Source organism: Malaclemys terrapin, chromosome 9 (genome assembly GCF_027887155.1).
Source record: "Malaclemys terrapin pileata isolate rMalTer1 chromosome 9, rMalTer1.hap1, whole genome shotgun sequence".
NCBI classification, from domain to species: Eukaryota; Metazoa; Chordata; order Testudines; family Emydidae; genus Malaclemys; species Malaclemys terrapin.
The window spans coordinates 11,767,275-11,792,414 of record NC_071513.1 but is presented as its reverse complement, the minus strand read 5'-3'; the positions used below and the strand labels follow the sequence as shown (position 1 = coordinate 11,792,414).

The 25,140-nt window shown below is 45.4% G+C and overlaps 1 protein-coding gene across 1 annotated transcript in view; it reads left to right on the top strand.

Moving 5' to 3' along the window:
* Nucleotides 1-25,140, top strand: part of NRK (Nik related kinase) — a 126,928-nt gene that overhangs the window by 91,071 nt on the left and 10,717 nt on the right. The window contains exons 20-29 of the mRNA XM_054039718.1: nt 1,294-1,412; nt 6,045-6,138; nt 9,420-9,584; nt 10,487-10,616; nt 11,765-11,923; nt 15,114-15,257; nt 17,079-17,213; nt 20,354-20,454; nt 21,947-22,096; nt 24,485-24,644. Coding sequence (XP_053895693.1) covers nt 1,294-1,412; nt 6,045-6,138; nt 9,420-9,584; nt 10,487-10,616; nt 11,765-11,923; nt 15,114-15,257; nt 17,079-17,213; nt 20,354-20,454; nt 21,947-22,096; nt 24,485-24,644 — 1,357 coding nt within the window. The remainder of the gene's footprint in view (nt 1-1,293; nt 1,413-6,044; nt 6,139-9,419; nt 9,585-10,486; nt 10,617-11,764; nt 11,924-15,113; nt 15,258-17,078; nt 17,214-20,353; nt 20,455-21,946; nt 22,097-24,484; nt 24,645-25,140) is intronic.

Genomic DNA, 25,140 nt, shown 5'->3' with positions numbered 1-25,140 from the left:
ATAACTCTCTGATCACCTACCACTTATGGCTGTAACACGCTTAATAATGTATTAACCCTTCAGGAGCTGTATATAAATGGGCCTTTAATATAAAGCGTGACCTCTGTTCCTTCCTTTTTTTTATTAGTTCAGCCTTGGAAAGTTGGGTGTTTGTCCATCGATTCAGTTAACCGGAGCTAGCATGCCCTGAGCAAGAGACCATACATGGAATGTTTGGTATTTTAAAAGTTGCAGGGAAGGCCCTAGATGGCTTGGAGGAATGCATAGCCAGAGACCGGGTCAAATCTAGAGCAAGACTGTAGCAGCCAAGGTCAGCTAGCTGTTCGGTGGTCTGTGTAAGACAGGTTTGGTGGAGAGGAAGGATGGCCCAGTGCTTAGGGCAAAAGCCTGGGACACCAGAGAACCAGGTTTTTATCCTTGTATGACCTTGGGCAAGTGTCACAGTCACTCTGTGTCTCAGCTTCCCATCCTTACGAAGGGGGATAGTAGCACTTCTCTATCTCAGAGGGGTGTCTAAGGACAAATACATTAAAGATTGTGTGAGGCTCAGGTACTGCAGTAATGGGAGCCATAGAAGTATCATTGGTAGATAAATGAGGGTCTCACTTCATCTCCCAGTAGACTTGTAACCACATTATCAAAACCACCATCACAATTAGCACTAAGTGTCCACATTAGCAGACTCAGTAGAGGCCAAGGGCTCCAGTTTGGGGCTAAATTATGGCATTTACCCACTGGCCCAAGTAGGCAGTTGGGCCGAGGCTCTTTGAAGCCCAATCTTTCCCCAAACAGCCTGGGGGGATGTGCATGTAAAATGAAAGTGAGAGGTTCGTTTTTCCTGTGCATAATACCTCTCCATACAAGCATTTTCTACACAGATATTAAAGCCCATCCCTTAAATATCATTGAGATTAAACCTAACCTTGGCCCCAAAATTCAAAAGTAACATTTTTAAAGAGCCAAGATTGGATGAAAGGTGCTTATGCTACTAGTGAACATTCACCCTGCTAAATTGTGGTTAGCTGTTTGAGCGTAAAATTAACAGCTTGGTTAAAATTAACCACACGCCGTTACTAGAGTAATTCAGTCATTTTGATTTAGCTCATTATTCTTTGTGTACTACCTAGCTCCCGTGTTGGGTAGTGCAGAAGTATTATCTGCCTAATAAAGGGTTTTAGTTAAAAGTTGCAGTAACTATTTATAAACTAGAAATGGAATAAGATGGCTGCTTGCTCCTGTGGTTTTGTAGTGGATTCTCAAATGGGAAAATGCAATTGAGTTTTCTTTATTCAGAGTCCAGCCTTCGTCGCCAAAGGGAAAGACGGTGCCAACTTGTTCTCCACAGTAGCAGAATATTCATCATCCAGTGATGAACTGCTCAGCAGCGATGATGATGATGTGATTCACACAAGGTTAGCTTTTTTCTTTCGTTACTAATTGGTTAAAAGGCAGCTAACACCTCCGGGCTGCTGCTGGCCACCGACATAACGCAGCCGCCTCCAGCTACAGCGCGGGCAGGAAGGGGTTAAGCCCTAAGGATGCATTTGTGCACCAGGGCCCAGGGAACCTGACTGCAGGGGGAGGGTGCCTAGGGGATGGAGCAGCCCTGCACTCCCTGCAGGCAGGGCCCAGGGCAGTGGGGGGGTCAGGTGAAGAGGGTGCTAAGCCCCTGCCCGGGGGGCCGCTGTGGAGCCTGCAGGGTCGGGGTGCGAACAGGCTAGAAATGGCTTTCCCCCCACCACTCCAGAGCTAGCTGGGGGGTGGAGAGGCTCCCCCGTGCCAGCGCTGTGCGGGGCTTTGACACATGCAGGGCTCGGCTCCTCCTGGCCAGCGCCACGGGCCGGAGGGCCTTGGGCTTTCCCAGGGCGCCAGCCCAGCCAGAGGCAGTGGGGGAAGGAAGGAGCCTGCCGGCCAGGCTGTTGGTGAGCTGAGCGCTCCGACCAGGGGCTGGTTCTCCGCACAGCGCTGGGAGCGGGATGCACCCTGCTGGAGGGGATATGGAGGAACAGTGAGGCTGGTGGCGGTAGAAGGGGCAAAGCAGGGAGAGAAGAGCAAGAGGGGGAGCACGTGAAAGGCAGATTGATGGGCAGCAGAGGTGACACGTAACCGGCTGCCGCCTGGCACCTGCCCACACTCACCAGCCACCACAGCGCGCAGCCAGCACCGGCTAGAAACGGGACGGCGGGTGGGGCCCTGCTGGCCACGAGCCAGCCCGCAGAGAGCTGGGCTGACAGACCAGCAGGGGGAGCGGCCTGGCACCACACGCTGCAGCTTCGCTCAGCCACCAGACTTGCACACCCACCCACATCGTCAGCCATTGTTTTCACCGCCGGTGGGCGGGTGGTTGGCAAGCAGGGATCCGGTTAGCAGCAGGAACTGCGAGTACTGATGGGGGACGGGAGGCGGGACGTCTGGTCACCCTACATATGGGAAGAAAGTGTCTTGTCCCGTTGGCCAAACCGCATTCACTGCTGCTGCAGTGGAGGATCTGAGGAGCAATCTCTGGGCATGTTTTCAGGGGAACCAGGACTGGGGCAGCTGTCTTTCGCCATGGGCTGTTCAGCAGAAATGGTTTGCGTGCTATTTGCTGCTCTGCTTATGTGCCGGATAAGTCAGGATTTCCCCCCGTTCTTTTAATAAAGGACTTCCATGCATGTGGTCTGCATGTGCTAAACTATCTATTTGCCTGTACAGTGTATGTGCATGTGTACTGCATTTATGCATATTAATACCACGCCAGTGAGAATACATCTCCTGGGAGACTTCACAGTGTTCAAATAACTCCCATTCCCCCTCAATCGGAGGATTTCTTGTGGCTCATTTTTATAGATCAGTTTCACATCTCAGCTCTGAATTTACACACAAAATTCATACTTGCCTGACCCCTGGATTTGTGTGGCTCTCTTTGCTCACAGTTAATAAAAGTGGATTTCAGTTTTCCTTCAGGGCAAGTCCCACTCACCTTCCTCATAAGAGCAGTCCCAGCGATTCCTCCTCTGTCATGTCATGCTTCCTTCCAGTTTTATTAGATTTGCAATTGTTTAATTTAATCCCTTCTGCAGAAGCAAATCATTGTTCGTCTTCATGCTCTGTTCCTCTGAAAACAATAGCCCCTTGCACTGCACTGGCTCCACTGTTATTGCCTTTGCTTACATTAGACAACTCCTACCAATTGTGATACAGCCCCAGTAGCACAGTAGAGTTTTTCACACCAGGCTCCAGAATCAACTAATAGAAAATGCGGGGGAGGGGAACAGAAAATAAAAATAAACCTCAATGAAGCATAATAATGAGAGACACTTGCATAAATCACATAAAAAATATACAAATACAAGTTCAATCCTCCAATGGTGTAAATTCGACAATTATCCTCAACTAGTTTGCTGATCTGGCCCTCAGAATGTACCTTCATTTGTCAGGAGTGAGCAGGAGTCAGGAGATTTGGGATCTGTTGCCATGTCTGTCACTAACTCACTATGTGACCTTGGGCATGTCACTCGCGCCTTTCTATGCTTCAGTTTCCTCGTGTATAAAGTGTTGGTGACAATAATTTATGGACTTTTGTACAATGCTTTGAAACTCCACTATGCTGTGCCGGCACTGAAGACAATAAAAGCTCCCATGTGTTTCAAGGGAAGCCAGATCAGGCTCATGGATTCTGTCTCCACTCGATAGGAGGAACCCTCTGCACTTGTGCTCAGGGACGGCGAGTTATATGGGCCCGTGGTGCCCGTGCTCCAGCAATGTTCAGGGCTGGGTCTCTCCCCTGTCCCGCGCGCCTCTCCCGGAGCGTCCCTGCCTGTGCCCTGGGCAGCGGGCGGCTGCCCTGCCGCTCGGTGCTCCCTCGCTGGCTGCTGCCGGCTACAAAAGGGAGCGGCGCTGGCGGCAGGCTGAGGTGGCGACTGTGCTGCCGCCTGCAGAGGAAGGAGGGGAAGAGGCGCACACGTGATGGCAGCCCCTCCCCACCCACCAGCACCCACCACAGGGGAGCCAGGGGGCTTCCTGGACCTGAGAGGGGCCCGGCCCCTAGGAGCACATGCAGTGCCAGTGCCGGGTGAGTGTGCTGTTGGGAGGGTGAGGGGGTCCCCTCCCACTGAGCTCACTGCTGCCGGGGGGGGGAGAGGGCTGGGGGGACTGTGGAGTCCTCTTCTCTGACCCCAGCCCTGGGGCAGCCTGCCTGCACCCCAAACTCCTCAGCCGCAGCCCCACCCCACCCCAGAGCCTGCACCAAAGCCCTCACCCCCCACACCCCAATCCTCTGTCCCAGCCCTGAGCCCCCTCCTGCACTGTGAACCCCTCACCCCTGCACCCCAACCCTCTGCTCCACCCTGAGCCCTGTCCTGCACCGTGAACCCCTCAGCCCCGCACCCCGACCCTCTGCCATAGCCCTGAGCCCCTCCCACACCCCAACCCTCTGCTCCACCCTGAGCCCCCTCCTGCACCGTGAACCCTTCAGCCACAGCCAGAGTCCCCGCACCCCAACTCTCTGCCCTAGCCCTGAGCCCCTCCCACACCCCATAGCCCTCATCCTCAGCCAGAGCCCTCATCCCTCCAAGCCCCCCACATTGTGCAATATAGGGAAACTGTTGAACGCTTACTGTTTCCAGTCCATTTTTACATTATTGTAAAATATATATATATATTGACTTACAAGGCAGGTGTGGAGGGGGAAGGGACTTGGACCCATTCTGGCCACCACCAAAAATTATACAAACCTCCCGCCCCTGCTTGTGCTCTTCCATTCCCGTTGTATTAAGAACAATTGCACAGCTTGACTCTTGTTAGAGCAGAGTGTCATCATTGCTGTCATCATCTCCACTCCAGCCCACGCTCCTCCCTTTCCTTACAGCACAATGATGGCTGGGAAATTGTTGCTGAGGGTCACCTGAAGGAGATGCCCAGGGTACCTTGCCCTTCTCATCCAATCCCAGGCTAACTTTGAGTCTGGCCATGTGATTGGCTGCCCCAGAGGCAAAGGGACATCTGATTGGCATGGAAGGTGGAACTAACCTTTCCCTCTGTAGGCTGCTGCTGGGGAAGGTGTGGGGCCAGTTCCTGCAGCTGTAGCAATTATTTCCCCCCCTACGAATGTGCTGAGGGAGGAGTTGGTGGGTTATAGGGTTTAATACATGGACATGTTATGCATGTTTTTTCTAATATATTGCCATTTTCTTTTCCGTTGGGACAAACTCAGATAGCATTTGCATACCTTTTTGTGATTAGCATTGCTGCTACTCTTCAGGGCCTCATGTGGTTCTTCCTGGACATTTGGGCCAAAATTGAGGGGATGGAGGTGGTTATAAATTCCCAGATTATCATTTGGTATTTAGGGTTAATTGTTGCCATGGGACATTAACATCCACCAGTAGAGACTCACAGGGATAGGCTCAGTGACTGCTGTGTATGGAGCACAGGTTTAAGGCTTGTAGTCCAAGCCTTGTGTCGAGGCCTAGACGGGATGGAAGGTTTCATAACTGCTAGGGGCCCCCTCTGTGGCTTTTAGGTCAGTAAACTGCAGTTGAATGAAAGGGTAGCATATGATGGGGATGGTTGGCCATGGCCAACTTTGCTGTATAAATACACATTTTCCACATTTGTTTCTTTATTGTTATTTCCTATTTATTTAATAATAATTGCAGCCTTTGGACAAAAATTCACTAGTGTGGGAGATAATTTCTGTGAGGGTTAGGGGAGTGGGCAAAGTACATAGTCAAGCCTGTCTGAAGTGATTGCTCCATGGACCAAATATCAGTTGCCTAATTGAAGTGGTGTCTGAAAAAATTATATTGGAGTCAATGTGGAAAGTATAAAGTAATCACTTGGTATTCGGGTGGTAGAGGAGTGTCCTGTTGCAAGTCATCCTTCACGTCAGTTTCAGCATAAAGTCTATGTAGATTTGTATGCAAGCTAATCAACTTGCTCCCATACAAAAATATCCAAGTGTACTAGCTACTATTAATTCAGCGGCGTTAGTTTATTTTAGAGTGTGTGTGTTTTGTTTTCACCTGGATTTGGTCTGCTCATTAATTGGAGTTTGTTACCAGGCAACTGCTAAGTAATGGAAAGGCAGATTTCTCAAGGACAAGAGTTCCAGATGGAATTGAACTGAAACCCCAAAGCATCGTAATAGAACAGAAGGTAAATTGGCCATTTGAAGGTAGGGGCGGAGGGAAGGTGTGGGGAGTCAAATTGCCTATCATTGCTAATGTACATGATAAACATCATTTCCATTTCTTCTGAACAGCATTCAGTCATTTTACTGTCTAGTTTTGATCTGCAATTTCAAATTACATCTACAAATCTTTAAACAATTTTTAAGCCATTTCAGGTTTTGGGCCTCCTTTAAATCCGCTTATTATTACAAAATTGTGCCTCCTTATTTGTCTTTCTTTCTTACTGAGTAGAATAGTTTCTTGAATCAACAGATTTGTTAAAGGACCTACGTAACACAATACTATCAGTCATCATAATACAGAATTAGGGTACAGATTTTTTACCCTCTTTATAATGTTTATAATTTAGGGAGAAATAGCCTCTCACATTTTAAATCATTACCCAGTGAAAAATCCCTTCATTCCTAGGAATTTAAGAAGTCATAAAGGACCCCCACAAAATGAGTATGTTGTGCTCTCTGACTCCATCTGCTGGCTCAGTCCCACCTGCATTAACTAGCAAACTGTTCCCAGAGCAGATGATATTCCTGGTACACGAAAAAAGAAAGCAAACAAAATAGAACCATTCTCTCCATTACTGCCTTGAAAACACCAAGCTGGAGTAATAATAATAATACTTTGCTCTAGTAGAGCACCTATTATCCACGGACCTTGAAGCAGTGTCAAACATTAATGAATTTATTCTCATTCCAAGGATGGTGAAGATGAGAGATTGAGTGACTGCCCACGGTCATACAGGCAAACTGTGACAGAGCCAGCAATAGTGCTCAGGTTCCCGGACCCCAACCCTGGCTTCTGAGCCTCAATCACAATAGCGTCCTTCCTCTCTTAGGAAGGAATCAAATGTTGGTTCCGCGATAGAAAAAGCAGCAAGTCTGTAGGGAAAGAACTCTTCGGCTATGTCTACACTATGGACCTTACAGTGACACAGCTGTACCGCTGTAAAGTCTCCCGTGTAGCTGCTCTTTGTGGGTAGGAGAGAGCTCTCCTGCCGGCATAATTAAACCACCCCCAATGAACAGCATTAGCTATGTCAGCAGGAGAGCCTCTGTTGCTGACATAGTGCTGTCCACACCAGCACTTTCACCAGTGAAACTTATGTTGGGCAGGAGGGTGGTTTTCTCACACCCTTGATGGACAAAAGTTTTACCAACAAAGCACTAGGGTCATGCATCAGAGACGGGATTACAAATCATAGAAATGTAGAGCTGGAAGGGACCTCGAGAAGTCACCACGTCCAGTCCCCTGAGACAGGGCCAAGTAAACCTAGACTTTCCCTCACAGGTGTTTGTCCAAGCTGTTCTTAAAAATTTCCAATGATGGGGATTCCACAACCTCTCCTTCAGAGCTTAACTACCTTTATAGTTAGAAAGTTTTTCCTAATATCTAACCTAAATCTCCCTTGCTGCAGATGAAGCCTTCTTGTGCTGCCTTCAGTGGCCACGGAGAACAATTGATCACCATCCTCTTTATAACAGTCCTTAACATATTTGAAGACTATTGTCAGGTGCCCCCGTCAGTCATCTTTTTTCAAGATTAAACATGCTCAGGGTTTTTTAACATTTTTCTTTAGGTCAGGCTTTCCAAACCTTTTGTCGTTTTTGTTGCTCTCCTCTGGACTCTCTCCAGTTTGTCCACATCTTTCCTAAAGTGTGGTGCCCAGAAATGGACACAATACTCCCACCGAGGCCTCCCCCGTGTCACATAGAGTGAGACAATTACCTCCCATGGCTTATATACAACACTCCTGTTAGTACACCCCAGGATATTAGCCTAATGGCAAGTTAAAAAAAAAAAAAGTAGAATAAATAATGCTTCACAGCATCCCTTTAATTTCCAATTCGTTATTTGGCTTTTAAAAGACAAGCAACTTCGATTTAGAATTCTCTGCTTGTCTTCAGATATATTGGCCAGCATTCACAAAGGCTTAGTTTACTTCACTAGGTTGTTTATCAGCCAGCAAACCACACAGACTGCTGCTTCTGAGTCAGCCAGTGTTCCTTTTTTTTGCTTTTTTTGTTTTTTGGGGTTTTTTTTTTTTTGCTTTAGTATAATTCAATAGGAAATTTCTAACATAACACTTAGCATCCAATTGTTTCCTACATCCCAGCACAGATGGTCCTCAGATCCTTCCCCTTCATCATCCACAGTAGACCGATCCTTCTGCACTCCACTCACCACCTAGAACATATATCAGTGTCTCAATGACCCTTTACAAATCCCATCTCAAGGTCCATCTCTTTCTCCCTGGCCAATGGCTCCTAGCCCTACTTTCCCTATGTTTAGTCATTTTCCCTGAAACGTGGCCAGTGTACCCAGAATCCTCTGCCCTACCACATCTATAAATACTACTTGTGTGGTGTCTTATAAACCCACTGAGTTGACAGGTATTTGCCGATCCAGATGGCTGTGATCCCACTAAGGAAGGCAGCAGTACAAAAATGCACTGTATTGGTAAGACTGGTTTCAGAGCAGCAGCCGTGTTAGTCTGTATCCGCAAAAAGAACAGGAGTCCTTGTGGCACCTTAGAGACTAACAAATTTATTAGAGCATAAGCTTTCGTGGACTACAGCCCACATCCGAAGAAGTGGGCTGTAGTCCACGAAAGCTTATGCTCTAATAAATTTGTTAGTCTCTAAGGTGCCACAAGTACTCCTGTTCTTTTTATTGGTAAGACTGAGATTCTTAGTCTTCCTGGTCTTTTCACTGTCCCTTTACTGAATGTGATTATGCCGTAATCAAATCTTACGGCTACAGTAAGTGAAAGTTTTAATGACAAGGACGATAATGAGATATGGTCTGAGAACAGGGCTGGGATCAAGGAACTCATGAATTCTGATCCCAGCTGTGACGCCGACTCCACCTGTGGTCTAGGGGCAAATCATTTTGTTTCTGTGCCTCGTTTTTTCTACCTGGATGACAGTACCTTCTTACCTACCACTTGGGGATGTGAAGATTTACTAATTAATTAATGAAGGCTATTTTGTAAATAAGGCGCATTATTGATGCTGTTTAAATGCTTGCCATATATCAGCACATCCGTGCACTGTCATTTTAGTTTAATATTTTTGTCGGGTTGACATTTGTGCCGTAAGCTGATTTTCTTCAACTGATGTACCACATAAAGTACTGTGCCTCCCCTCACAATGCCCCACCATTACTTTCTGTCCTACCTAGCCAGGGTTACACAACGAAACAAAAGTATGTCTTGGTGAATGTAACTTCCCAGTCTGTTTTCATGTGCAGAATCATATTGCGGGGAAACAAAGTTGTAGCACGCAGGAAGGACTCTGGAGCATACACAACCAGAACTATCTCCTGCCGGATCTCCTACAGCAAAGCCAAATTTCGGACTCCTCGGCGAACCAGCAAAAAGTTACCCAGAATAGTCAAGGACCTCAGAACAAATCTGTAAGTAATAAGGTATAGCTTCAAACTGTGTTCATTAGATTCACTGCAATAGCATTTCCCTCCAGTCCTTCCTTTTCCCCAGCATAGGGGCCAAAGGGTGAAGGGCTTTTAATCCCATGGATCAAGTCTCGTCAAGAGAAGAGATCTTTGGCCCCCTTGCTTTTCAAAGAGACTTGAATCAGGGGCGAGTAGAAAGTCTTGGGTGCCGTAACCCGATCCCTACTTCCTCTTCTGTTTCTCCATCCGTTCCTCCTCTACGTTCCCCTTATTCTTTACTCCCTCCTTTTCCCCCTACACAAACATTAGTATACTTCCCCTGCACTCCATGAGTATACTTCTTCTCTTTACCCATGGTGCTAATGCTCTTAGATTGCTGCCTTCAACCCTGTCCTAGGGTGCTATCTTTTCTACTCATCCTCTCTTTGCTGTGCCGATGGTGCAAATCAGCAACATCAAAGGAACATCACCAGCACTGCCAGGTGAGGGATCACATTAATGGTGCAAATAAGTAATAACTCTCTCAAGAGACGGGTCTTTAAAACAGGCCTGGGTTGCTACAACAGCATCCTCTGGCTGCAGAGAGGTTTGAATAATGTCCTACTTCAAATCAGACAGCAGGGAGTGATCTAAAAGCAAGGTGTCTGTTTCTCTCTCTCTTCCCCTAGGGACCAATTAGTTCACTTCTATGCTGTGTCTTGTCATAACTCTTTGCTCAGGCTTCCTGCATTGTAGTTCAATTTGTACCACAAACTCGCGCTTCAGAATTGTTGCTCATATCTAATTATGTCAAGTACAGTTTCATATAAACCTCAGAGAGCTTTCTGGTTACCAACAGTGATATGCAATATCTGTTCCCTGCTATCAACTTCTGAAGTGAAAGCCGACCTTATTTTTCATTGTAGACATCAAGTTCTGAAAGTACGCCCTCAAAGGGCAGTTCATCATCTACAACATCCTTTACTTCGTTCATAGATCCTAGACTACTACAAATCTCACCTCCCAGCAGTCCAGCAGGACCTCCTTGTAGCTCTCGTGAGTATGCTTGCTCCTATCGTAAAATGCATCAGGCCTGGCTCTTTTGCAAAAAGCACCAGGCTTAATTCTTGGAAATTAAGATTGGAATTTTCTGGTGACTTTTTGAAACTCTAAATCAGGGATGGGCAAACTTTTTGGCCCGAGGGCCACATCTGGGTATGGAAATTGTATAGTGGGCCATGAATGCTCACAAAATTGGGGGTTGGAGTGCAGGAGGGGGTGATGGCTCCAGCTGGGGGTGCGGGCTCTGGGATGGGACCAGAAATAAGGAGTTCAGGGTGCAGGAGAGGGCTCTGGGCTGGGGTGTGTGGGGAGGGTGGGGACTTCAGCTGGGGGTGCGGGCTGTAGGGTGGGGCTGGGGAGGAAAGGTTGGGGGTCAGGAGGGTGCTCTGGGCTGGGACCGAGGGGTTCAGAAGGTGGGAGGGGGATCAGGGTTGGGGTGCGGGAGGGGCTTAGGGGTGCAGGCGCTGGGCGGCGCTTACTTCAAGCAGCTCCTGGAAGCAGCGGCATGTCCCCACTCTGTCTCCTATGCAGAGGCGAGGCCAGGCAGCTCTGCGTTCTGCCCCATCCACAGGCGCTGCCCCTGCAGCTCCCGTTGGCTGCGGTTCACGGCCAATGGGAGCTGTGGGGGCGGCACTTGGGGTGGGGGCAACGTGCAGAGCCCCCTGGCTGCCCCTACATGTAGGAGCCGGAGCAGGGACATGCCTCTGCTTCCGGGAGCCGTGCAGAGCCACGGCACCTGTGGAGCAGGGCAAGCCCTGGACCCTGCTCCCCAGCGGGAGCTCAAGGGCCGGATTAAAATGTCTGAAGGGACGGATGTGGCCCCCAGGCCCTAGTTTGCCCAACTCTGCTCTAAATCCATGTTAATAGTGCTGGATTTCATTGCACTGCTTCTGCCCAGGTTCCCGATGAAGTGTGCATTGCTCTGTTCTTGTGTTAGCCCAATGCATATTCATGAATACATCCGAAACTGTGCAGACATATGGTTCTACCTCATGCTACGTTAAGTTTTGCAGAAATTATTCCCTGGGTGTTGAAACATGCAGCTCTCTGGAGTTGCTTTCAAATTGCACTAAACAAGTCATGTGTGAGGTGTGACCAAGGTGTGAGACATTTTTCATGACTCCCTGTGTCTTTTCTTCCAGCATCTAGCCCCAAAGCAGAGCCTATTAGGAGAGGGAATGCAAGGAAAGGCTCTGTTGTCAATGTCAACCCGACAAATATCCGGCCACAGAGTGACAGTCCAGAAATTCGCAAATACAAGAAGAAATTTAATTCCGAAATCCTGTGTGCTGCTCTGTGGGGTAAGCTTAGAAATAAAGGGGCATCTGTCTAGTTAGAAAACAGAGGGACAATGTGTTTCTGACAATATAGGCGATGCTGAGATTTTGCATTTGTATTGCACCTCTCATCCCAAAGTGGGGGAGGGATAGCTCAGTGGTTTGAGCATTAGTCTGCTAAACCAAGCTTGTGAGTTCAATCCTTGAGGGGGCCATTTAGGGATCTGAGGTAAAAATCTGTCTGGGGATTGGTCCTGCTTTGAGCAGGGGATTGGACTAGATGACCTCCTGAGGTCCCTTCCAACCCTGATAGTCTATGATTCTATGAACTATTTACCAACAGCACCACTCAAATGAAGCCACCTTAGAGGTGGAAGGTGACAGCCAGATGAATCTCCATTGCAGAACATTCTGTGCAACAGGGTGGGAGGACATTTTGGTGAAGGCACTAAATTAAAATCTTTCTCACTGAAAGAGCCAAGAGCTCATCATACCCTTCCAGAGCATCAGGACCTGGGTTTTTAAAACCTTGCCAGTAGGTTTCCCACACAGTAAGCCACACAATATTTTATGAATCTTGCTTAGCTGAATGAAGTGCTGAATTGATTGTGCTAAGCTTTCCCAAATATCAGGTTCTGGGGAGTGGAGATAATGCCACACCTGAAGCTGAATGGGTTAAAGCCAGTGGTTCTCAAGCTTTCCACACTACTGTCCCCCTTTCAGGAGTCTGATTTGTCTTGCGTTCCCCCAAATTTCACCTCACTTAAAAACTACTTGCTTACAAAATCAGACATAAAAATACAAAAGTGTCACAGCACACTAGTACTGAAAACTTGCTGACTTTCTTACCATATAATTATAAAATAAATTAGAATATAAATATTGTACTTACATTTCAGTGCAGCGTACATAGAACAGTTTAAACACGTCTTTGTCTGAAATTTGAGTTTGTACTGACATTGCTAGTGCTTTTTATGTAGCCTGTTTTAAAACTAGGCAAATATCTAAATCAGTTGATGTACCTCCTGGAAGACCCCAGGGGTATGTGTACACCTGGTTGAGAAGCACTGGGTTAAGCCATCCCCTCACATATGCTACATATTCCATAGATCAGTGGTTCTCAAACTCTTTTTTTCGCAGACCACTTGAAAATTGCTGAGGCTGTCAGCGAACCATTTAATGATCTTTCCAAATGTTGTTTTTACCATTAGCTAACTCTTGCAAAGTGCTTTGTATGAAAGCACTATATAAAAAAAAGTAATAATAATTAACTTGTTTTTCCTACAAATAAAAACACACAACTCATATTTTAAGATCAGTAGTCTTACCTTTCTAATGTGATGGATGTGCCCTCTCTCCCGCGCCGCGGCAGCCCCCGAGCTGGGGCTGGGAAGGAGGGGGGGTTTCTCCCCCCTGTCCCCTACCATTGCAGCACCCGAGCTGGGGCTGGGAAGGGGGGATCTCTCCCTCTCTCTCCTGCCGTGGCAGCCCCTGAGCTGGGGCTGGGCAGGAGGGAGGGGTCTCTCCTTCTCTCCCCCACCGCGGCAGCCCCCAAGCTGGAGCTAGGAAGGAGGTGGGGGTCTCTCCCTCTCTCCCCCGCCGCAGCAACCCCCGAGCTGGGGCTGGGCAGGAGGGGGTCTTTCCCCTGCCACAGCAGCCACGGGCCTCTTTCTCTAGCCACTGCAGCCCTGCACATCCTAAATTCCCCCCACCCCCTCTTCTCACCCCACGGCCCCCTACCACCTATTCCCCCCAAGGCCACCACCTCACCTTACACGTGCATCTTCTCCAGGGTCCAGGCACCTAATTAGTGGAGCCACACCTGCGCGGCTCCACTAATGAGGTGGGTGGCCCTTCATTCTCTTGTGCGCGGCCGCCCAGGCGCGCACCTTAGAGGGAGCTATCCGTGGACCACCTGAATGGAGCTCGGGACCAGTTTGAGAACCTCTGCCATAGTCTTTCTATGGGTATCGTCTCTAGAAGCTAAAACAGATTGAGACATCGATTCTATAGGAGGCTGAACCCCCTCGACTCCCACAAATTTCTCAAGAGGTACTCGGCACCTTGCAGGATCAGGCACTTACAGAGAGAACCCAGTGGGTATAAATCAGCACAGATGTACTGACTCCAGGGGAGCTACTCCACTCTAGCCCAGTTGTGGACAGGGCCCGCATTTCCTAGCGCCTTCGCTCTGAAATGGTTTTAATCATCCATCTGTTTTAGGAGAAGAAAGAAGATGAGCTCTGTGGAGCTGACACAATATTTACCTCCAGTCAGCTTGAGTCTCGCATGAAAAACAAAATAAATGAATGAAATAGGGGAAACGCTATCCAAAGGAAATGCGGATTTCCAGTTTACAGCTTCAGTTTTGTTTAACGCATGTTTAAAGGAGGCCAAGATTTTAAATTAAGAACAGAACAGCATAGCAAAGTCTGTAATTACATGTACGCTGAGGTTGAACAACGCCAGGTCCTCATCGGAGCTTTGCCAGTAAAAACGATGGTTTTGTGCAGTGTGATAGCTTATGCCATTTTATTTCCACTACCACATACTGATTAGGAACCTTACCAATCATGCCAGCCAAACTGAATCCCCATCCAGTGGGTGTCAGTTCATGTCAGCAGCCCATTGGAGCCTTCACTTGGGAATAATTAGATTTCAGATGGATTCACTCCATTAATTTGGCATTCGAAAGCGTCTTTATGAAACATGGAAAATTTCACTCCTGAACAATCCACTTCCTGGCATCATTTGTTCCTTTTCTAGTGTGCCCCGTGCTTGGGACTGTTACCCCTCATTGAATTTGAGGTTGGAGGTGGTTCATAGATTTTAAGGTCAGCAGGCACCATTATATTGTCTAGTCTGACCTCCTGCCTAACGCAGGAGCATTAGTGGAGTTGGAGGTTTTGCGATAGTCACAGTCTGCTTTTGGGATCACAAAGCAGTTTAAATCCACATTGACTTCAGGGGGACTACTCATGCTTAAAGTTACATGTGTACTTAAGTACTTAGCTGGATTGGGGCTTTATTGCATTTTGAAGGAGTGAGAATTTTGTAATTCACTTTTCACAAGGTCATCTGCATAGTGCCAGATAATATATCTGAGGCAGCTAAAAGAAGGAAGTCCAAACAGAGTCAGTTATAGATAAGCAATTAATGCTGAAATGTGCTATGACTCAGTAGACAATTTACAGTGGTTTTTATGTACGAACAGGAGTAAATTTACTGGTGGGGACGGAGAATGGGTTATGGCTGCTGGACCGAAGTGGACAAGGAAGGGTTTACTCGCTGATCACAAGGAGACGATTCCAGCAAATGGATGTTCTGGAAGGACTCAATGTGCTAATCACCATATCAGGTTTGTTCAGTGTCTAAAAGCATCTGACCCACTTTATAAATTATAAAGAGGAATTAGGTTATGAATTAGGTTATCGACTTTCCTCTTGTAGGACAAAGCAGGACAATTATTTTTGCTAATAGGAAAGCACTCTTTGGATCTCCAATATTTGCATCCTCCTTCCAAATTCAGCTGTGACCTGGGATCTGCCATTACATGCTTACTGTGTAAAATGGTTTGTGGGATATAAAAATGTTTAAAACTGACTGCTTCCCATCATTTCATTGCCGCTAAGGAAGTTGTGTTTGGTTAATTGTTTATATGACATGTGAGCGTTGCTCTAAGCAGATTTCCATCCAAAACATTGTTACATCACATCAATGTATGGCTGACAAGAGGGCAAACGAATCATGTGGGGCCCTACGCTGCAAGTGCTGAGGTCCTCAGCTCCCATTGGCTGCCATGGCAGCTGAGAATGCTCAGCACCTCACAGGATCGGGCCCTTGATGGGAAGATTGGAATAACTTCTATTTATACACAGGTTGGACACAGTGCATTTGGCATAGCTGAAGTCCATGCTTCCCAGATTCGCTCGCTCTGACTTTCCACGTGATGCAGCATCCCTTTTGAGCCTCTCTCTTGACTCTAAATTGCTATTTGCCTTATATAGGTCTAAAAACAAAATTAAAAAGACTTCCTGAGATAAGGAATCACTAAATAACCCCCCCCCCGTCATAGGGTTCACTCACTGGTGGTGGCGCCTCCTCCTGGTGGCTCTGAGGATTAGCTCTTGCCAGGCGCTGCCCTCCTCTGATGGTGTCGCTACTCATCATCTCTTTTACCCTGAGGCTCCTCTTATTCCCGGAGCTGCAGCTTCCTGTTTGTGGCTTGGCCCTCCCACTTAGTTCCTCCCCTTCCAGGCAAATCAAAGTCCTTCCAGACCAGTTGGCTGGCTGGTGTGGCCAACGCCCTGCACCACTTCCCAGTGGCTGGCAGGGGACCCCAGGCTCACCCTCTACACTGGGTTCCAGGCCAGGGTTCCTATGACAAGCAGCCAAGGTCTGTACGGTCCTACCCCTTGCTGCTGTTTCCCTGGGGTTCGTCCTCCTTATCTGGCTTCCCCCTCTTTCTGGGTTTGCCAGACCAACCTCCCTCCTCCCAGGCAGTGACTGTAGACTACTTCCTTCTGGCCCCTTGCTGCTCTCAGCTTCTGGGCTTTATACAGCCCCCTCCTGTTCCTGCCCAGCTGCGCCCATTTCCAGTGAGTGGCCTGCTCCCTGTCTCCTTCTTCAGGTGCAGCCTGGGCAGTTAATTGGCCTGCCTAGCCCTTCAGCCTCTCCAGGGCTTGTGTGGGATGGGCACCTCATCACACCCTCCTACAGAAATCAAAAGAAAATAGGTGCCTACAATGAAGGCTGACAATGAATTGGAACTGACGAAACTCCCCCATCCAGAATGGCTTTTCCAGACCATGTCTGTAACATTCCCTTCAGAGTGGTGTGACAGATGTCCGATGTTCTACTCTCGCATCAGGCCTGGGTCTAGGGGCAGCCATTCTGTGGGTGTAAGGGAAAAGCTTTGTGTGAAGTATGAAGATTCGGAAAAGAGGAAAAAATAAGTACGGGTGTGCAAGAGCCACAATGCAATCGATGTGTCAGTCCCGTGGCGGACATCGGCACCACATGGGGTCTCTTCTTCTGCACTGCTGGCCTCATGTCTCACGTGAAACGACACAAATCTCTTTGCACTCTGGGTCATAATAGACCCAGAGGCTGAATGCAAGAGATTTGTACTGCTCTGAAGTAAAATGGGATGCCTCTTTTTCTGATCTGTGCATGTCAGGCAAAAAGAATAAGCTGAGGGTGTATTATTTATCCTGGCTGAGAAACAAGATTTTGCGCAATGATCCGGAGGTGGAGAAGCGGCAAGGCTGGGTGTCTGTGGGAGACTTGGAAGGCTGCGTGCACTACAAAGTCGGTGAGTCTTGTTCCTAGGCAGCGCTACACAGTTCTCCTTTCCTATCTGATCCCACGTATTGACCACGTTTTCCTTCACCCTTTATTTAAAAATTATACCTGGGCTTGGACATTGCTTCAAACCTACGTGCAGTACATCACGGACGCCCCACTCCCTTTAATTCCACATTGCTCCTCCCTTTGCAGCCTGCGAAGGCTGGTTGAACTGAAAGGCAGGACACTTCTGTTGCTCAGCCAGTGATTTCAACATTCTGGGGTTGGCTGGCATCCTCATTGGTAGTGACATTTTTCACCTCCGTCATACCATCTCCTCTTCTGGCCCCGAGTACCTGCACGGTAACAGTATCAATGGGATGCCTGCAGGTGATTGACTAGGATGGGTGTCCCACAATCCGTCCCTGTCCCTATATTGTATAACCCCTAAATATACATATCAACATTATACTTAAGTATGCAATAAAATGTGACCATCACTGAAATATCATCTGGCTTTTATTCAGCTTCTGCATAGAGCACCTTTGAAGATGAACACCAGTATGTGTGACAGTCATTATTACTTTAGCACTTAAGATATTTCAGTGATGCATGCTATAGCAGAACATACAATAGGTTTGACTGTATTAAAAGACGCTATATTATAGTTGTGTTTTCCCAAGCAATATAGCAAACTAATGTGTGGGTGGGTGGGTGGTTGGGATGGGGTGGTCTTTGCCTTATACTCTGTTTTATTGCTTTGCTTTTACGACACGGTGCTTTAAAATTGGCATCATTTAGAATGAAATCGGAGACCGAAAGCTAAATAGATCCGTATGAACATATAGTTACTTTCTTTGTAATTCTAGTGCAACTGCATTTATTTTCAACTCTAATGGCTCATTTTTAGGTTTTATAAAGAACAGTGTACATCAATGTAAATGTACACTTGTTTGCAGCTTCTGGGAGGAGGGACATGAGATAGAAAATACCTTAAGTAATTTGACAAAAGACTCTCGGAGAGCCAGAAAAACTCTAACATCGGGAGAACCCCCTGCAAACCTCAGACAAAAAGCCTCTCTGCATCTTGACATTTCCAGTTTACCAAAATGTGGTCATGTCTACAGGAGTTGTGCGGATGCCCTTGGACTTTGCAGACAGCATCCCCTTCTCAACTTTGACCTTCAGCAAAATGCAATGTGTTCCTCTCTCTCCGTACTCAGATAGACCGGGATTGTCTCTGTTGCTTTGCCGCTTTGGAAGAGCAGCGGCTGCTATTTGCAAACCCTTGTGTATTCTGACCGTTGTCCTTACGGGCACCTTTCCTGTAAAGAGCAAGAAAAGGCTGTCTTTTATTTTCTCTGCGTAGGTTGGCCTTTCTCATCAGTATACCATCCTCGTCCAGCCCCACCCCTTCACCCAGCTGCTATTATGTGTTGTGTCTGTGTGAAATGGTCCTGTTTGAGCAGCATTTGCTGAGCACACCCTTACTCCCCCAGAAATGATCCTTACCTAACTCGGGTAACACCTGCGTCTTTTTTAAACCTGACTGTAATTTGCCTCACAGACACTGAATGTAAAAGGAGGCAGAAATGTGTAGGAAAGCAACACCCTTGTGGCCTGTTCTATTTCCGAGGGAAATGCTCATGTCTGGCAGAATTAAAATAAAACAGATCAAAAAAGCCGTAATTTTCAGTGCCCGGCTCTGCGTTTACTGTTCATAAACCCAACGTGAGTTTAACCAACTCAAAGAAATCGATCCTCTCTGAAATGCTCGTTGAGCTCGACACATGGGGAGGCCACCGCCAACACACATGCTGAGATGAGAATAAAGCCTTTAGAGCTCCGCGAAAGAGCTCAGCAAACCGCTGGCCCTCCTTTTGTAGCCTAGAAGATATCACAACGTGCGCTTGATAGCGTCGCTAAGTAATGCCGGTGGGGGTCTGTTGTATGACAGAAAATCCTTTCAAAAAGCAATTGTCTATGGAAGAGTTTGCACCACTGTTTATCCGATGATTTCCCCAGCCTCTAGCAGCGATTTGGGGCTATCTTGCTGGCTAGAAGCAGAAGTGGATGATCGAGACCATTATGGCAGGCTTTTTGTTATTTGTTCTTACAGCACCTCACGTGATGGGCCTGGGGGCCTCCCTACACTCCTGCAATACCCACACTTAACCAAAAGAGTATGGAAGTGGGGATGATGTCTTATGCCCATTGCCATAAAGCCACGATAGAGCCCTTAGCTTTTCTGAGAATGGGAATAATAGACTTGCTTAGTTGATAGGGGCAGTGTGAAGACTAATTCATTAATTTTTTTTATACTGCTTTGAGATCTGTACAGCAAAGGTGCTATAGAACGGCCCAGCTCAGTGCCCATTGAAGGTAATGGAATGACTCCAATAATGGGCATTGGATCAGGCACTAGGTACAAGATATCACTATTATCATTGTTAAGCATTCATGCCGGAAATCTGACTGTAGAGTTTCTTGTCCAACCCTGGAATAGAAAATTATCCTCTGACCTGTATACATGGAGTCTAAAAGCTTTGACTTCCCATCACGAATACTAGTAATGAACTGCTTGCCAACACCGCACAGATCTTTCTGTGCCTCAGTTTACCCATCTTTAAAATACCACCTTTGTAAAGAATTTTGAGCAGCAGATCACGGTATAGGCCCAAGTGTAGACTTCAATAAAATAATAATTTTGCATTGCTTCCTTCCTCTCTTGGGTCTGTATAGTGACCCCGTAGGCCCCAATCTTGTATTCACTTATGCATGTGAGTAACTTCAACACATACAAAAGTGCTTGCAGGAACAGGGCCTTAGATCGAATGTTTTGGGGGCACTGACCTGTCTTGATTGTATGTAAGGTAGCTAGCGTACATTTGGGTGATAAATAAATATTAATAATAGCAATAAGCATTGGCCGTGTTACTGAAAGTCATTGAACTGTAGGTTCAAAGTAAAAAAGAGATTCTTTACAAGTAGTTGTTAAATATCAAGGACCAGCGTCCAATCCCATTACTCAGTGAACAGTACCTTACTCCAAAAATAGTCCCATTGAAATTATTGGGTGTGATTAAGGGCATCGGACTCTGAACTCGACGTATTTTTGATTTGTATGGGCCATCTGAAACCGAAATCATTGTTCCTTTTGTATTGTAGTGAAATATGAAAGAATCAAATTTCTTGTTATTGCTTTGAAAAGCTCTGTGGAGGTGTATGCTTGGGCTCCAAAGCCCTATCACAAATTTATGGCTTTTAAGGTAAGACCTCATCTTGGTTTAAAGATATCATTAGCACCCGCTGTTTTACCCCCCACCGACTGCTCCAGATTTTGTTGCTTTGTGTAACATTTATTTTTAATTTAGGAGCAAATGAGTAAACGTTTTTTTAATTTAGATCATTTTGCTCACCATGCAAATGCCACATGTCAAATTGTCTCTTAAACATTGCAGACATGTTTTTACTAACAATCAACAATTGTTTAAAACATCTTGTCTAAAATATGTGTTTGGACACACAAGCAAATGAACTGCCCCAAAAGTAAGGGGAAATAATTCCTAAGAGTTGGCTTTTCGAAAGTGCTCAATGTTGGTCTAATACCCTATAAAAATCGGGGGGGGGAGGGGTTAGAGCACCTAAAGGAGTTAGAAACCTTATGCAAGTCAATAGGAGTTGGATACCTGACTCCCTTAGGATTCTTTAATCCTAAAATCCCAGCCCTTGAGATCAGTAAGAAAGGTCCCATTGACTTCAGTGGGAGCAGAATATAGCCAGCACTGAGCACTTCTGGAGATGTCACCTGAAATTAATCAAATTTAGCACAGAAATTTGACTGATGGCCATCATGCTCAGCTATATAATTCAGCTTCTAGTTTACAAAATCAGTAAGGTACTGTCAACAAAATTGAATTTCAAGTATGAGGAAAGAAACACCTAAACCTTTCCTTGGAATCAAGATAATTGTGACAGAGACTGAACAAACTTTTGGGTTTCATCCAAAATAAACAGTAGAAAGTTGATTGGAGCAGAACGTTACTCTGAGTCAGGAAATCGCAAACTCAGATCTTTGATTAACAGAGAAATGAAATAAGAATGCTGAAGTACTAGAAGATGGCATGGCTCAGACAAGGGACAAATTTTGTTTGATTTATCCAGCAGTTCATGGGACTAATCACCTGAGTTAGATAAGCAGATACTAGCTGCAAGGCCAAATTCTGCCCTTAGATATAGAATCATTGGGATTACAATTGTAGAAGAGAATTTGACCCTGTGTCTGGTATAGGGATGTATTTTTAGTAAACTGGCTCTTTACAAGATACATTAGAAGTAGTAATTCCTTTGTCTTCAGTATATAATTAATATGTCTAATTAATAGATCATTGAATGTACTAATTTACAATAAACTAGGGTCAGGATATAAAGTGCTGCCTAGGAATATCTTTACAGCTCCAGTATCTTTTGAGGTTTCGGTATGTTTATCCTCACACCTTCCTCTGTTATTCTTTTTACACTTCTCAGTAACTTGCACCTTTTGGTTGATAAAGGAAGATAAGAAGATTCCGTTGTAACACAGGAACAGGGACACCGATGTAAATGTGACATATAACTACCCAGTTTTTGAGTTCTAGTAAATATTGAAAAAGGTCATATTTATAAATTTATAAAAATAACAAACCCAGAAACCAGCGACTCCGTTAGCCGTTACTATATTCAGAATGGGTTTATAATTTTATCTGACTTTTCTCTTTCCAGTCATTCACTTCACTTCATCACAAACCACTGTCAGTTGACCTGACAGTTGAAAATGGACAAAGATTAAAAGTGATCTATGGCTCGCAAGTGGGATTTCACGCTATCGATGTGGACTCTGGGTCTGTGTATGACCTGTACTTGCCAACTCATGTAAGATATTACTTCCTAAGGCTGAAATAATTGAGTTGTTTCCTTATTTATTCCTCATGGCTATAGGTTAATGGTGATTAGATCAGTGGTTTGGATCTAGGTTATCTTCTAAGAACATGTATAATTTAGGCTAGCCGACAAAATGTTAGTGTTCGGACACTTTAAAGCACCATGCAGATGGACCCCTGTGCTCACAGTAGGTCTCTGTGCAGAGACAGCAGTCCACTAGTAGGGATTTCTATGCAGAACTGGGGTCTAACTACAAAATGAGCCAAAGCAAATCCCCTGAACTTTGGGGAGATTTGATTCCAGATCTAAACTTTATCGTCTGTGCTCCAAACTTTTTACTCTTTTTATATGTAATCCTCCCCCTCCCCCCCCACCACACTCTACATCTTTCAGCACAGAGAAACCCACTCCTATGGCATCTTATCTCTGGAAACCCAGCTGAAGACCAGCCCAACTCCTAGGCACCCGAACAAGCAGCGCCTGCCAAACTATGCCAATGCAGTAAATCTAGTAGTTACAGTGATGTTAATTTTGTAAACTCATTTGCATTAAAATGTAACTTATGTAGATACCTAGTTGTTGAAAACAATTATTTCTATTGGTCCACTTGCTAAAGACCCATGTTATTTTTATACGTGGCCTAAAGTGGTTTCTTTCATCTAACAGCTAGTAGCATCATTGATTATGGCACCATTCAAAGTTCACACTAGTTCATAAGTCTAACCAGGATGGCCTGCCCACTGCATGTGTAATTTGGTTGCTAAGCATGGCAAATGATTTCTTGTCAAAGAGATAATTAGCACAATCGATAAAAGGTAAGGGACAAGGTGAACCTTTTTAAAGGATTTAGTTTTGCAGCACACTCCAGATATAATGATGTACATCAGGAAAGATATTTCCCAGGTGAACGCCCTGAATATGGGGCACCTGTAGAAGAACTGTGACTCCCTTTTGTGCACTCTTCGACTGTAAGTCAGCGTGTGCTAAAAATATTTTTTCCCTCAAGAGTCTTGGATCAGAAATAAATGTGCTGCTACAGTGGGCTGTATCTGTTGGAGTATTTTGTTATTTTGGGGACTGTCTGATAGATGATAATTATCACAAGGAGGTTTTCAGCGTTGGCAGCTCAGACTTACTTTAATCTAACAGACTGAATTGAGACACGCTTGCTTTCTGTGCCCTCTTTTCCCTGTTCCCTCTCTCTCTCTTTCTCGTCTGCTTCAATTGCTCATGAGAATACCAAGGCAACGCATTAAAATTGCTCTCCGACTCTGGATACCCGTTTTAGTGTTACGGATAGTAGTTGCGGAGACACGGACTCAAGTGGTTGGCCTGAGTGTATTCAGTTCGGCAAGTACAGCTTCCGGGCTTCTTTTCTGTTTATTGTGCCATGACAGTGTGCATAAGTGTAGTGGGTTGAAAAAGAAAAGATATGTGTGTTATTGGCTTGTGAAAAATGACGCTCCACTTGTCTGTCTCTTCCTGTGGAAATGCTGATTGCAAGGATATTTCATTGTTTACATAAAGGGAAAAGATCCTGTTAGTGTTTTAGAAATGCTTAGTTATTGTTTTGTTTTTTGTCTGAAAGTACTTGCCATAAAATCCCCACCTCCGTAGCTATATGCTTCTTATAAATCCTTTCGCTCTTGGGAAGTGTGTTGGCTGGTGTGAGAGAGATTCTGGGTCCCATTCTGCTGTTTGATTGTTTTATTGCATGCAATGCATCGTTCCTGTGGTGCAGGTGTAAAATGTAAACCCAATAGTATTTGAAGTAGCACTTTCTATGTTTAAGGACACTGTATGCGAAGCAGGGAAAGACCTTGCAGAGATGTTCGCATTTAGAAAGCTCAGGTGATTCTTTCAAACTACCATAAATATTAGCATCAAAAGTGCTAATGAATCATTGTTTTAGCTCATGCGTTATGTTAGGTGTTTATCACAGAAAATGGAAGTGTTGGGTTCCTAGAATAGGGAAGTCGAGTAAGTTGTCTCCCATCCTCTTCTAAAATCATCTTTGAATTAAAATACAGCTCACACTCCTGTCACTTTATATATCAGCATTTCGTGAACAAGTCAATAAATCTCATTGTATCTCTCGGATGCTCCTTGGCTTCTTTATACCAAGTAATACTTGTAAATATAAAGTGAAAAATTGAAGAATGACTTCTCTACAAACCTAGCATAATAATATCTAAAAGGGGGGAAATATAATAGCCCTTTTCAGCTAGCAAAATATATAGCCCATCATAAACCAGGTATTTACTTTCTGTGAGCGGTGAGTCAGTTGTTTTTATTGCTCTGCCAAGATATTTAGATGGATATAGTCACAAAAATTGCAGTCCATTTTCTGATATAAATCTTAATAAAATACGATTTCAGATCCAGGGGACTATTCACCCACATGCCATTATTATCCTCCCTAATACCAATGGAACAGAACTTCTACTCACCTATGAAGATGAAGGAGTCTACATTGATATATATGGGCACTTCACAAAGGAAACTGTTTTACAGTGGGGAGAAATGCCAGCATCTGTAGGTAAGTATGAAAAACAGCACTGTGTTGAATGTAAGATCCTGTTGTATGAAGTCTGAGTTCCTTATTAAGTTTGTGACCACGTGAAAGGGGTTGATGGCACATTAAAACAGATTTCTAATGAGCAGATAGATATACATGTATTTCTGTACATTCCTGAGCCAATCAACGATTATAAAAGGGTCTCTACATTTGTTTATGGCATAAACACCATGAAATGAATACAAAGGGTTTACTACACCGTCAGAGATTGTATACAAGGATGCAGGCCTTCCAATAGGTATATTCTTGTGTCAGGTAGTCATTTTAGTGGGTTACAAAGGAATGAAAAAGTGCGGCTGTTTCCTACTTTGAATCTTTCATATCCACGGTATTTTGTATAGAAATTCACAATATGTAGAAAGTACAGTAATTTAATGGGTCTATAACCATAACATCCTATCAAATTGTCCTTTATTTTTATCATCTATTCAAAGTACAACAGATTAGATATAGCGTT